General features: G+C 39.8%; 1 protein-coding gene across 1 annotated transcript in view; it reads left to right on the forward strand.

Moving 5' to 3' along the window:
* Positions 1 to 13,629, forward strand: part of LOC117422967 (guanine nucleotide-binding protein G(o) subunit alpha-like) — a 37,284-nt gene that overhangs the window by 1,054 nt on the left and 22,601 nt on the right. Inside the window, exons 2-4 of the mRNA XM_034038231.3 lie at positions 256 to 347; positions 6,692 to 6,784; positions 9,705 to 9,865. Of these exons, the coding sequence (XP_033894122.2) occupies positions 256 to 347; positions 6,692 to 6,784; positions 9,705 to 9,865 (346 nt within the window). The remainder of the gene's footprint in view (positions 1 to 255; positions 348 to 6,691; positions 6,785 to 9,704; positions 9,866 to 13,629) is intronic.

Consider the following 13,629-nt stretch of genomic DNA (forward strand, 5'->3'; position numbering starts at 1 on the left):
AAGTGTATTGGTTTCCTGGGGCTGAACAAATACAGCTGGAGTTTAAGTTATGTATTTTTTATTTCTCAAATACAGTCTACCTGTGCATTAAGCCTGACTTTTTTTTTTTCTCAGTCTTGAAGCTGAAATATGTTAACATGTTTACATATTTTGAAATCGTTTCACCTTTTATTGGCATTTGAAACATGCCATTCAGACTAGCATGTCAGAGACGTGTTTGTGTTCCCCTCTTTATGTAATCTCTGTTGTGTGCAGGTGCTGCTGAGAGTGGGAAGAGCACATTGGTCAAGCAGATGAAAATCATTCACAGCCAGGGATTCACCCACCAAGAACTCATCAGCTTCAAGGTATGGTGTTCGGGGAGCAGAGCAGCTCAATCTGAGATGCACAGTTTGTCAGAGAGACCTTTCAGCACTTTCCTCTCTCCAGTTCCAGTTGCCAAGCTGAACCCTTAAGACAGACATACCCCTTTTATCTGGTAGAAATGGTATCCAGAGAAGGGGCTTTGATATCTTTTTTTATTTAAATAAGTAAATACATTGAAATAAAGAATATTAAGATAATGTATCCTTAAGTTTTAGGGTATTTTAGGACAGGCTAAAGGATGCACAGCAAAAACAGTTTATTTTTCTTTAAATAGCTATTGTGTGTTCCATTTATATCTATCTATCTATCTATCTATCTATCTATCTATCTATCTATCTATATATATATATATATATATATATATATATATATATATATATATATATATATATATAATCTATATCTTCTCAAACCCTGCCCTTCAATACGGTTTAACAAGCTCAGTAAGGCTCTGTACATCTTCTTAGGGAGATAGCTAGCCTCTGTTTGCATAATTGAAGTCATGTGTACATGGATAAAGCAGCTTGGCTGTGGAGGTAATCTCCAGACGATGTGTGTATCATTATAAATACACAAAGCAAAGTCTTTAAAGCTCACTACACAGCCTAGCCAGAGCACTTATGCGTTTGGAGAAGCCCTTTCCAGGTGTTTGATTAAATGCGTGCATGACACTGATTAGCACGTGGCTGCAGTCATTGTCCTCAGTTTAGCAGACAATCACCTAACTGATGATCCCTAACGACACTTAACAACTTCTCAACACCAGGCCAGGATAACGATGGAATGTTTGAATCCCTCTGTTCTCTTAAGCATCAGGAACCAGGCAGCCACGCTGGGTGTACAGCGCTAGAGCAAGTCTGGGAGACTGATCTGAGGGTTCTGCTGTGCTTAGTTTTGCATTATGACTGGTGTGTGAATGCTGGGGATGTTGGCTGCAGTGAGAAACTGGGCTCAGTTTCGTATGCTGAGGAATGGCGATAATGTGATGTGTTGGAGGGGCACGATACACACACACAACTTGATTTGCAGGTTTCTTATGGTGAAGTGTTAAACTTGGAAATGGGGCCAGGTTTTATTAGGGTATTGCTATTAATAGAGTGCAACAAATCTGTCTATAAAACTGCTCACTATGGTGACTGGATACTGGCATACAGACAGTAATGAAACAGCTTGAGTTCAGTAGGTCACGCAGACTAGAGCTTGTAAATCACAAATTACACACCTGTGGATATAAATCACACCATTGCTGAGCCACCTGTTCTTACCTGCGCGCACCTTATAGCACAGGAATGTACAGTGATTTAAAGGGACCTGTGCTCACGTTGACAGGGGTGGGTTTATTTCAGCACACATTCCTCGTAACTTCTACACTAAATGGTATTTGGTAAGTAAGCAACAAGCTAACCTGTCCTCTCCTTAAAATACTTTAGTTTGTCATTTTGAGTTTCGTGTTCCCTGGAAGCCTTAAGCATATAGCCAGTCACAGATGATCAGGGTGTGATTATCCACTGTGCACAGCTCTTGCTGGAGCAGAGCTGACTGTTGGAGGTTGCACCATGATGTGAAAGCAACATCCTTTCTGAGTATTTAATCATTTAAAGATCAACAATGACTTTCTGAAAATATTGTTTTAAAAAGAACCTTTACATTCCTCAAATCAGGAAATGTCTGAATGGAAAAACAGGCGCCTTAACCCTAACTAAAGTTTAGTACAGTTTTCAACTTCAGATAAAAAGATAGTTAAACATGCAAGTCAAAAACAGATTTGCTCCACATTTGCTATATTATTATTATTATTTATTTAGCAGACGCCTTTATCCAAGGCGACTTACAGAGACTGGGGTGTGTGAACTATGCATCAGCTGCAGAGTCACTTACAATTACGTCTCACCCGAAAGACTGAGCACAAGGAGGTTAAGTGACTTGCTCAGGGTCACACAATGAGTCAGTGGCTGAGGTGGGATTTGAACCGGGAACCTCCTGGTTACAAGCCCTTTTCTTTAACCACTGGACCACACAGATCCTAATACTATATACTGTATCTGTGGGCCTCAGGGCTGTGATGTCATTGAACAGGTTAACAGAAGTTATTGCAGGTGCAGCATTGAACCCTCCAGTTTGCAGTATTTGTTCTGGACTTTTCCGCTTGGACTGCAACTCTTAACATGCCTGAATGGTTAGAATTCATACAAAGTTAATTATTTTTGGAAAAAGGCACGGATTCCAGTTGTGTACAGCGAGTCCAAAGGTCTCTCCGCACTCCCTGTGGATTCCCACTGGAATGTGTCTCATTGTTGAGTAAAGAGGGGTTGAGTGTTTCAGGCCCTCAGCTACTCCCTGCCCTTGTTTTCAGTTCAAACAGAGGCAACTTGTAAAACTACAAGAAGCTAAGTAGTTTACCTTAGAATTGTGAGTGTACCTTTTACAGTTCTAGATCATTTACAGTACATCAGAGATTGTTTGTTTTATTGGTTACTTACAGTACCTACAGCACAACCAGTCAGTTGTTTAAGTGTTGGTAGGAATCACAGATGTGACCCCATCACCGGGGGTTTTAAGGACTGATTCATTCCAGAGGTGCAGGGTATCAGTCTTGACCATCGCTGTTGTCAAAACCATTAAAACAGGCGAGCTGGCTAATACAGTACTTAAAAATCAGCTTCCATGATCCATGGACACATGTCTCTGCATATGGAGTTATTCTACACAGCAGTACAGTGTATGTTTTGGCACTGTTTTTCCTTGTAAATAAATTCTTCGGCGACGTCCTTGGGAGAGGATAGCGCTCGTGCCAATTCTAGGCTACAAACAACAATTTGCAGACAAAGATGGAAGCTGTCTGCCTGTTCAGGTGTGATAATATAATTAAAGCACATGCAGATGGTTGGCACCACTGGTGAACTTGAATATCTGGTTGCATTTGTAGTTCTAACAAATAGGGTCACTTTTCTGAGGACCCATTTGTGATGGTGTGCTGGACCGTGTGAAGCAGCTTGTCTCGCATGTCCTCGGTTGCATTATGAAAGTGCAGGTGTACAGAAATGCTTAGCGTCTTGCAAGGTGAAACAAGTGAATATTTAACAGAACATGAGGACAGGTTTTACAGCATACCCGTTCTAGAGATTTTTCAGAAAACATCATTGCCTGTTTTTTCACTTCTTATTGTCCTGTGTGTCACTGATCCATTTGCAAGGTGATTGTTGCAAAGTTTATTTATTATTATTATTATTATTATTATTATTATTATTATTATTATTATTATTATTTATTATTATTATTATTATTATTTTTTAAGCCTTGTTTCAATAAAGGATTTTCCGTGCGAAGGAGTGACTGAGGGAGGTTACATTTCTAAAACTACAAAATCAAAATCTTGCATTTCATCTTATGGAACTTTTAAGCTAAGATAATCATGATTTAGCTATCTGGGCATTGTAGTTTTTAAGAAGCGGACTTGTTAACAGCGATACAAGGTAGTTTTACTTTAATCTGAGATCCAAGTTCATCCATTTCCCAACAACACCAGTATGGCCAGTTCCCCCTGGTTGTTCCTTGTTAAAAGTTATACTAAATCCACAGAACCTTTTCAAGGAATGTACAAAGAACATCAACTTCACAAAGTAGCTGCAGCATTAAACGGTTACTTATTTAATCCCACTTCAGGGGTTCATTGCCAAGGGGATTGTATTATCAGGAAAGCAATTGCTTTCTCCTGCTTTAACAAGATCCCCATTTATTTGTCTGCTTGTTAATTTCTAACTAGAAAAGCAGCTCCTGCATTCAGAACCCTTTGCCTGTGTGCCAGCAGTCAGGAGGTGAAATCAGGTAGGATTGTGTTCAGAGAGTGGAACGTCTCCCATCCGCTCCCCGACTCGAAAAACACAGCCAACAGAATAAGAACAAGGGGCCTCCAGCTGTCCTGATCGGACTTGTTCTCTTTGTCCTGTAGGATTTGCAGTTTTCATACAGAGGTTATTATCGTGGTGAATTTTGTTCCAGATTGGTGGTTTGGGAAGCATGGAGAAAAAGATACATCTCTTGCTATGTCTTTTATAAACAGAGGAGCAGCTCTCAGCTGCCTGGAGTGCACAGCGTTATAAAAACAGCAAGTCCTGGTCTATCTGTGTACGCTGTTCTGTGCTTCTCTTCTTGAGTTCTGTCATTCAATCTGAAATAGCACAGTATGGTTTCCTTGTTAAAGTAAAGTAGAAAAAATGTACCATAAAATGAACAAAATTAACAAGTTGGCTTACATAGGATTCGATACACGTGGGGGGAAAAACTAGGAATGTTGCAATATTTCTGAAAATATCCCCTATGTGTTGTAAGCGTATATAATGAAGAATTTAGGTCACTTGGTTACATTTTGAATGGTAAAGATATTTTACACATGAGCTGCTTGTGACAGGATGTGTTCTAAAAGAAAGGGCTGGAAATGTAACTGATTATAGCTGCAAGCACACTCCTTTTCGTTAACTCCTCTATTATGATGGTATTAATATGCGCTGCACTTCTGAACTTAGCTGGAAAAGGATCCCACAGCGCACACAAGCTGGCTATTGTGTTCAGGTGGAATTAAAAACCTGAAGGGATTGAAGCACTTGGGGGGGGGGGCTCTTGGCTGAGAACCTGAACTTGAACCTTTGCTAAACACTTATCATTCCTGAGCTGCTGAGGGGCTGAGAACCAGGCTCTCTCTACTATGTCTACAGTAACTGAGACTGGACTGAATCTGAGCACCAATTCACTCCAGAAAAGCTCATTCCAACCCACTTAAAATAAAACTCATAAAACTTGTTGCTGATGAAATGGTATACATTCAAGAAGAGCACCATCTGTAAGACCTTACTGGATCCTTTGACCCTGTTACTCTCAAAGCTGACAAAAAATATAGATACAGCAATTATAGTCCGGTCTTAATTAATTTAAGTCAAAACAACTTCTTTGGACAGTTTACAAAACTTGAGTGCAGTGTCTCTTCCAGTCCAGGATACTATGTTCTGTTTTATATTTTATAAATGGCTGGTGTATTCGTGATTATTGTATTGCTGCTGATCAGCAAGCAGAGAGAACACTGCCGTCATGCATAAGAAGCGAGGGATGTGATGAAAGAAGCAGCATTGTCTGTGACTTGTGTTTGCTCCGCATCGCAAGGCCATGGCTCACTGACTGAGCCGGCATTCTTACAATAGAAGAAGCATTGAGCTGATTTCATAAACTTGAAACCACAAGTGGCGTCAGCAGCCGTATTTATGAACGGAGACCAGCTGACTCTGTAGCGTTAAGTCCAGGTGCTTTGCGCTGGCTCAGGGGCGAGCAGCGACAGGCAGTGTCTGTCTCGTCTTCTCCTGTCGCAACAGCTCCTGGAGATCAATTCAACGCTACCATGGAAACAAACTGTTATGGAAACGACACAGACCAATTTGAACAACAAACAAACAAATCTCTAGGTATTAAAGTGAAACAATAGAGTTCAAGAAAGGTAGCGACTGCGTAATCAGACTTGGAACTGCAGGTGAACCTACAAAAATATGTAATGGCTGATCATTCTTTCAGCATGAAGTAACTTTACAGAAAGACAGGCCAAGGATTTAAAAAAAAAAAAAAAAAAAACTGACGTTAATATATTAGTATATTCAATAGTTTGCTGGTCTGCTGTGTATGGTAAACCTTCCTATACTACTAGAGTGGTCTCCAGTTTTGAGGGAAGTTCTATTTCCTAGACCTGTTTACACAACTACAGAGTTAAAGATAGCAACTAGGTTCAAGTTTTGTCAATGGGGCCCTTGACCGTCCTGCTAACAAGGAACATGTCTCTGTCTAGATACACTCAATAGCCCCGCCCTCCCTCACTAGTAACAACCATCCAGTACATTTGATCTAAACCAATACTGTGAGACAATGCTGTGAGTGCTTCAGGTCACAGAAATGTCAAAGGATCGGCCGATAACTATGAATGGAACTTCACGAGGTTTCAAAATGAAACCTATTTCAATAGACAAATCAGAGAACTGTAATTTGCGCCTGATAATATCAGTTTGGTTAGCGTCACGCTCTGGTTTACACTGCCATTTATAAGTCATACAACAGGTTATCATCCCTCTTCATAAAGGTAGAAGATAAGAAGGTATACATGAGAGTAAGTTGCTATACGGTATTGCAGTTCATTTTCCGCATTCCGTTTGGAAGTGATATTGAAAGGGTTTGCAGGCGTTTGACTTGCACTGAAGGGTTTTGTGTTCTTTACAGAATGTCGCCTGCCTCTTTCAGGATGCAGTTGGTCTGTTTGTTTTTTAACTTTAGGTGAAATGTGTTTTCTCTCCAGCCAGCAGTCCTGGATAATCTGCTGACCTCCATGAAGTTTGTTCTGCATGGAATGGGCGTTCTCAGAATCAACCTGGCCAACAATAAGAACAAGGTGTGTACTCTATTTATGTGCTGTGTCCATTTATTCTGTAGTAGTTGAGCAATGAGAATAGGGGTGATATCAGAGCAGTTATTCCTAATGAAGAGGGGATTACCAGTCACTCGGGTTATGGATTCATTTTTGTTGTATTTGATATATTTTTTTATTTGTAATGCATAATTACCTGAGTGTTATTGGGGACTTGAGTACAAATCTGGGTTTAGTGTATATTTAATAAAAACAAATCCATACTCCTACACTAGGTGGCAGCTTTGCACTGGTATTTTCAAATAAAAAATGAAATATTCCAAAATAATAGCTTGCAGCCTCGCCAGTTCAATTCTGATACTATTTCTTAGTGGCTAATTAGTTCCCACTGCGTTACCTTTGGACACTTTGCTGTATGAAAAGATAATTGAAAGGCCTTCATTTACACTGAACTGACACCCAATGTCTAACATTGCAGCTGTTATTCCATGCAAATTATTATTATCCATGCATTTCTGCACAAAAAAAAGCCACCTGGAACTGTACAAACCCACTAGAAATGCAAACCCCACTGTACTGGCAAACCACAGGTTTGATTGCACTTCCAGTTGTAGACTGCATCTAGTTTATTTTACAGTTTCTAAATGTATCACTGTTAAGGGTTTTATAGTTATGGATGAGGGGGCAACAGCCAATCTAGTGTTTCAATATCAGAAATCATCTAGAATGATAACCCTGTGCTTTACAGCTTTACATACTAACACTTGTTTTAAAATGTTAACTTATTTAAGCAGCTTATTTAAGGCTACGTGCTCTTTTTTCATTTATAAAAGCCAGTTTAAATCCCAGTACTATAACTTTTTAAGGCTATATTGTTTTATATAGTCGCCCCCTTGGACATGTGAATGAGCTATTCTAAATGTCTTTTGTCAGCACTATGACTTGGTGGGCGGATGAATCGGATGGCATCAGAAAACACTGCTGCCAGGCACTGAGGGAATGGAGGGGTTGTGGGCGACCAAACCCAGGCTGGCACAACTCCCCTCGCCCCGCTAGCTAGCCCAGTGACCCCTGGCTGTCTGTATTACCCTTTCTGAATGTCAGGGCTGCAGATAGGAGATGGCATTTTATCTGCATTCCCCCAAGTCAAGGGAAATAGAGTAAAGATTAAAGATATTTAATTAAAGGTCTTGCTTTATTGACTATTGACTCTCTAATAGTTAGAATATAAGTTACCCTTTATATTTGTCTTAATAGCTGTGTTAACCTGTTGATGTGTATTTAACCAGGGCATGCCTTTCTGCAAAATACTGTAACTCCAGAACAGCTTTCCCTGAGAAATCCCTCTGGATGTGAAGCCCTAATGTTTATTACAGCCTGCTGTGCAAGCTGACACACGCTTTCAGTAAACATTTGTATTGAAAAAGAGCATGCTGTTTTAAAATGAAGTGAGTTGAATGAGAAAGCAACCTACACGCACACATTTGTAGGGCTGTTGATGAAAGCAGCTTAGAGAATGTTCAATTAAAAATAAATAAATGACCGTTGCATAGCAGCTGTGGTAAAACGTACATTTGTATAAGTAGGTCATAAAACGGCATGGGGCATGTACTGATCAAGCATTGTGTTAAAGCATGCTGTATTAACAGCCGCTGTGTGTTCAAGTTGAGAATGGCGGATCCAGAGGTTACGGTTGTGTTTGTCTTCGTTTTCGTTCTTCATATATTACTGAATAGAACTGAAATGCAGCGACTTTCTCGAGTGTACTGACTGACACAGCGTAATAATCATGAACCCCACCCTTGGCCCCGCTGGGCTCCGAGCCAGATTCAGATGTGTTATGAGAACAGAGTTTCACGGTTTAGTTCTCGGTGGGCTCCTCCCTTGGCCCTCACGGCTCGGATGTGCCAGGGGTAATGAAAATGCTGACACCCCATACACTTTCAGTTATGGTGGCCAAGGTGATGAGTCTGACAGACTTTATTACAAGGCTGATACTAGGTGTTCGGTTGGCAGGTGCTTTGCATCCAAGACTAATGATGATTCTTGAAGAACAGTTTCAAAAGTGATGGGTCATTTTGGAAAACTTTACAGCAGTTTTCCGTCTCCCTTATCCATCAGCAACAATAAAAACACTGCATTGGTCTGTGCCATGTTATCTACTAATGGTAGCTTTACATCCTAGTGCCAGTACTGTCACTTATAAGGAATGTTGTATTTCTTTTTTCATAAAGGGACTTGCTGTTTAATTACAGCTTGGTCATTCATGATCTGTCCAATTTAAGACAACAGATGTTTTAATTATCATTTGTTTTAAAGCCAGTATAATAAAATGTAATTAAACCAATTTCAGCAATTAAAGGAAAAAGATAATAACTGCGCATTGAGTTTGAACTCGTGAATGATTTTCATTCAGTTAGGTAAGTGGCGTTGAGGGAAACCAGTAATTAAGCTTTCTGAATTAGGCAATCTGTTTACACTACAGCTTCTGTAAAATTCATAAGACAATTTCAGCAAACAGATGCTGAAGGATCCCCTTTTGAAATGATAATCAACAAAGCGGTATTGTGGGTAATAAGTGCAGGATTTCAGATTGAGTCACTCATCAATTCCAATGCATCAGAAGCTTGAGCCTCCAATGTTAAATATTTTGAGTTCAGTGTAATGATTGGGGGTACACTTCTGCAGTGTGCTGCCCACTTGTTAACACAGCCATTTTCCTCATTAACAGATAAAGCAGCAACTGACTTTACATGTAAATGACGTAAAAACAAAACCTAGAAGGAGTGTCATTAAAAACCAACAGCTTCAAATTGTTTTGAATGATGTTCTTTTCACGAGTCATTTTTTTAATACAATGTAGTGATGCTGTGTAGGCTGAGTTGAGCATGATAAGACTACTACACATGCTGGAGTGATTCTGTGGTGTCTTGTTGTTCCCCAGGTTCACGCTCACTCGCTCCTGTCTTGCGGCCGCTGTTTCGATGAGGAGCGGATGCTCTTCCCCTTCGTGGCGCATGCCCTGCGTTGTCTGTGGGCCGACCCAGGGGTGCGGGAGGCCGCGGCGAGGGGCTACGAGTATGAGCTCAACGACTCTGCGCTTTAGTAAGTATTGACTATCCCCCTGCACAGTGTTTCCGTTGCACCCCGAAACTTACAGTAGCTGGAAAACCCCTCCTTTCCTGGCACATAGTCCCTTCAAAGGGAAGACAATAGGAGACGATATATGGCAAATTGTGAGTTTCTCATTTTTATCACACTGATGTTTCTCCTTTCGTAAAATAGGAATACTTTACAGACAAGGTACATGCCTTCAAAAAATGCCCCTATAATATGTTAAATATACAAACTTTGTGTGGCGTCTGTTATTCACATTGTCATTACACTGATGAAGGCATTAGCTGGAATGTTTATGTGCTTGACATCACTTGGAATAAATGTTTTCTCTGTTAAACCTGCACAGGGACTTGCATACGCTGCTTCACCCTTAGAGATCAGTGTTGAGGAGACTTGTAGGGAGTGTGTGTGCAGGGCTGTTGCAAAAGCAGGGGGGTGTTAACAGGTAGTATAACAATAGGCTTGTGCAACCCCTCCCCCCCCCCCCCCCACAAATCCATCCCACAGCAATCAGGAGACTCTTAAATTATATCAAAAAGCCATTCTTAAACCTTGTCCAGTTGAAATAAGTCTGACTACCCCCCCATGAAATGTTTTAGACTTTTTAACTTAACAATTACATCACTTTAAAAAAAAAACAAAAAACAAAAAAAAAAACCCAAAAAAACAAAGAGACGGAACTTGCTTTGACATTAACAAGTTGCTCCTAATTGCTTCACTGTTGCATTGTAAAGAGGCTCAGTGGAATTGCTGGTAGAGTCATTCTCTGCGGGAGAGGAAGTAGGACAAGTTCATGCCTTACAGCAGCAATTAGAAATCATTATTATTTATTTTTTTTAAACCGCTTCTGATCATGGTTGTCATTCTGATGTTTTCAGATGTACCTGTTGGCTAGTGGATTGAAAGTGTGGTGTCGGTGCATTGACCCGTGACAGCACAGGGGTGGGGTGGGGGTGGAGCAGCGTCTTCCAGCTTAGAGACTGTTAAACAACTTGGCTCATTGATCTTGACTCAAGGTAGTTGTGCATTCAATTTTCACATTCTCCCCAAAGAGACAACTGCAAGCAGTGATTGGAAAATACCAATGAGGGGATTGAATGAACTTCCATGAAAACGATTCACTGACAGTAGTCCATTATGTACAATATTCTTGTTTTACCAATATCTCCACCATAACCTTAAGCAGTTGTTTTATTTGATTTAATGCACTTCCCCTAATTTTATATAGATCTCCAATGGGCGGCTACAGTAAACATGTATTTTTATTTAAATTTCCATACTGTGTCACCATACTGTGTTCAATAAATCTCTGTTTGCAAGCCATGCTTTCAGATAGTGTTGTCCTCACTCCTTAACAACCTTCCTGTCATCAACCAACCAGTTGCTTTCCCTATTGAGTCACAAGCTTTAAGCCAGTAACATGCTTTGACCCCAAAGAAACTGCTGAGGTGAAATGACCTAGGAAGTGTAACAGATTTCCTGCCAGTAGGGCGTTGAAACTGAGAATTTCCTTAACCAAATTGAGTACCTGATAACATGTTTTCCAATTCAAATCAGGTAATATTAAGGGCTGGTTCAGTATGAGGAAGAATGACTGTTTCTTGTTATGGTACTTACCGAGGGAAATATCCCTAACATACCATAGTTTACTTTCTGAGAATGAGTCTTGGTATCAGAGTGGGACTGCGCTACAGGTTCGCCAGACAAATAAGGCACTTACACAGTCATTCAAAGCAATCTATATAACAGCTTTTTATATAAATATAAATATATTGTTTTATTTCAGAAACTGAAAAGGCTGTTTCATAAAAGGCACCAGGGTTGAACAAAAGAATATCGATTACACAAATCATTTTTTATTTCAAATTGTTGAGATTGCTGTTTTAACGGTTGGGCATGGGAATTCATCTTTTTTTTTTACTGAATGTGTTTTTTTCTTGTGATATTGCTATTTTATATTTGTTAAAGGATAACCCTTTTTTCCCCTAATATTGCAAAGCAGAAGGTTGACAAAGAATAGTGTCAATAGGGCTTTTTTTTGTCTCTACTTTGGCTTGAAATTGATAGTTGACACTCTGTTTTCTAGAGCGTCGTACTTGAACATTGATTGCATGGGAAAATAAGTTTGAGATGAAGTTGGAAGATGATGAGATGATTTTTTTGTGTAGAAGAGTCTGATAGAACACGACAGGCAGGGCAAGTCAGTTCAGTTAGCCCTGTTCATACACACAGAGCTCAGAAAGCATACAGCATGCAATTGAAATGTACATTTACACTAGTTTAGGCTTGACTAGAATGGAGCACATGGCTCTGACTTTGACACCTCTTTATCTGGTGTATCTCTCTGATAACGATTCTGTCATGTTCGTCAGAGTTGGCTGTTTAAAACAATATTGAACATCCTGAGTTCTTTCGACACTTAACTAATACTTTCCCATCTGGTGATGGCTTGTCATAGCGACTCTCCTAATCTGTATTCCAGTGATCCAGACATTGACATATCTGCAGATATTTGACGTGCCCTGTCAAAGTCTGTTAATTGGGACTCACAGATAGTTCTGTAGATTATCTCAAGATGGGTTCAATCAATCTCTATTAGGAAGCTCTTTCTTTCCACTCCTGTTCCATTTCACACTGAATAGCCTGGGGACTGAGCATCCAAGCTTCTTAATCAGTGATGACAAATCAGCGACTAATTGCATTTCTGTGATGTAGCTGTGTCAGTGAGTGGCATTTAGTAATGAGCTATATTATCTGATAATGTAGTCAGGACCTGGAGTTAAATATCAGCAACTGTTTTACCCATGAGCCTTTCTCTTGCCCTTTGTTTTCTCATTCTTTCTTCTGATCTTTACTTTGATTCCTCTGACCGTTTTTATTTTTCAGACAATTTAAAGTTTGAAGGATGCAGACTAACTCTTTGCCACAGTTAAAGCACAGCAATGTGAAATAAAGCACAGTGAAAGCATAGGGGAGCATTGCAAAGCCCAGAGAGGTATTGTAAAGCATGTTCAATAAAGTCAGGTGTCTTCCACCTCTCTTTAGAATACAGTGCTGGATAAATGAAGTATAAATGCAACAGAGTATCCTCACTCAAGATTAGATCACCAAAATATTTGTAACTTATTTGTGCAACACCAAGATTAAAAACTGATCAAGTCAAATCAATGTTTCAGTGCCGTGCATCTTCATCAGGATTTACAAGACGCAGAAGTCTTGTGAAGCATATTAAAACACATGGTAAACCACAGGAATCTACAGTAAATACACAGTATCACCATGGGAAAGGCATAGGGGAGGGAAACTGCATAATTGCTTGTGCAAATAGAAGGGAAATCGGCAAATACCTTTATTTTGAACTGGCAGGGCTATTGTCTGTGTTTTGGTCTAAAATGATGTATTGCGAAAGAATGGTGCTGCATGAAAATGGACAAAATTAACAAAATGCAGTTTGTTGATTCAGTGGTGTGATTCAAAGGAGACACAACGATTGGAAGGGAATTATTACTATAAAATATGAGATGCTGTAGTTTTGTTCCTTCTTAATCAAGAAGTTGAAACCAGCACAGTGAATATTGCCACATTCAAGAGTAGATTTGAAAGTTTGAAAAGCAATCCGTTAGTACATTAATACAATTAATTGCAACTCTAATCGGCATCATTAAAAATAATAATCTTTCCGCTGCAGATCCATGATGCACGAAAACAAAACCGTGCCTTGGGGCAGTGTAGTTGTCATGACCCCAAGGAGC

This window comes from Acipenser ruthenus, chromosome 17 (assembly GCF_902713425.1).
Source record: "Acipenser ruthenus chromosome 17, fAciRut3.2 maternal haplotype, whole genome shotgun sequence".
Taxonomy (NCBI): Eukaryota; Metazoa; Chordata; class Actinopteri; order Acipenseriformes; family Acipenseridae; genus Acipenser; species Acipenser ruthenus.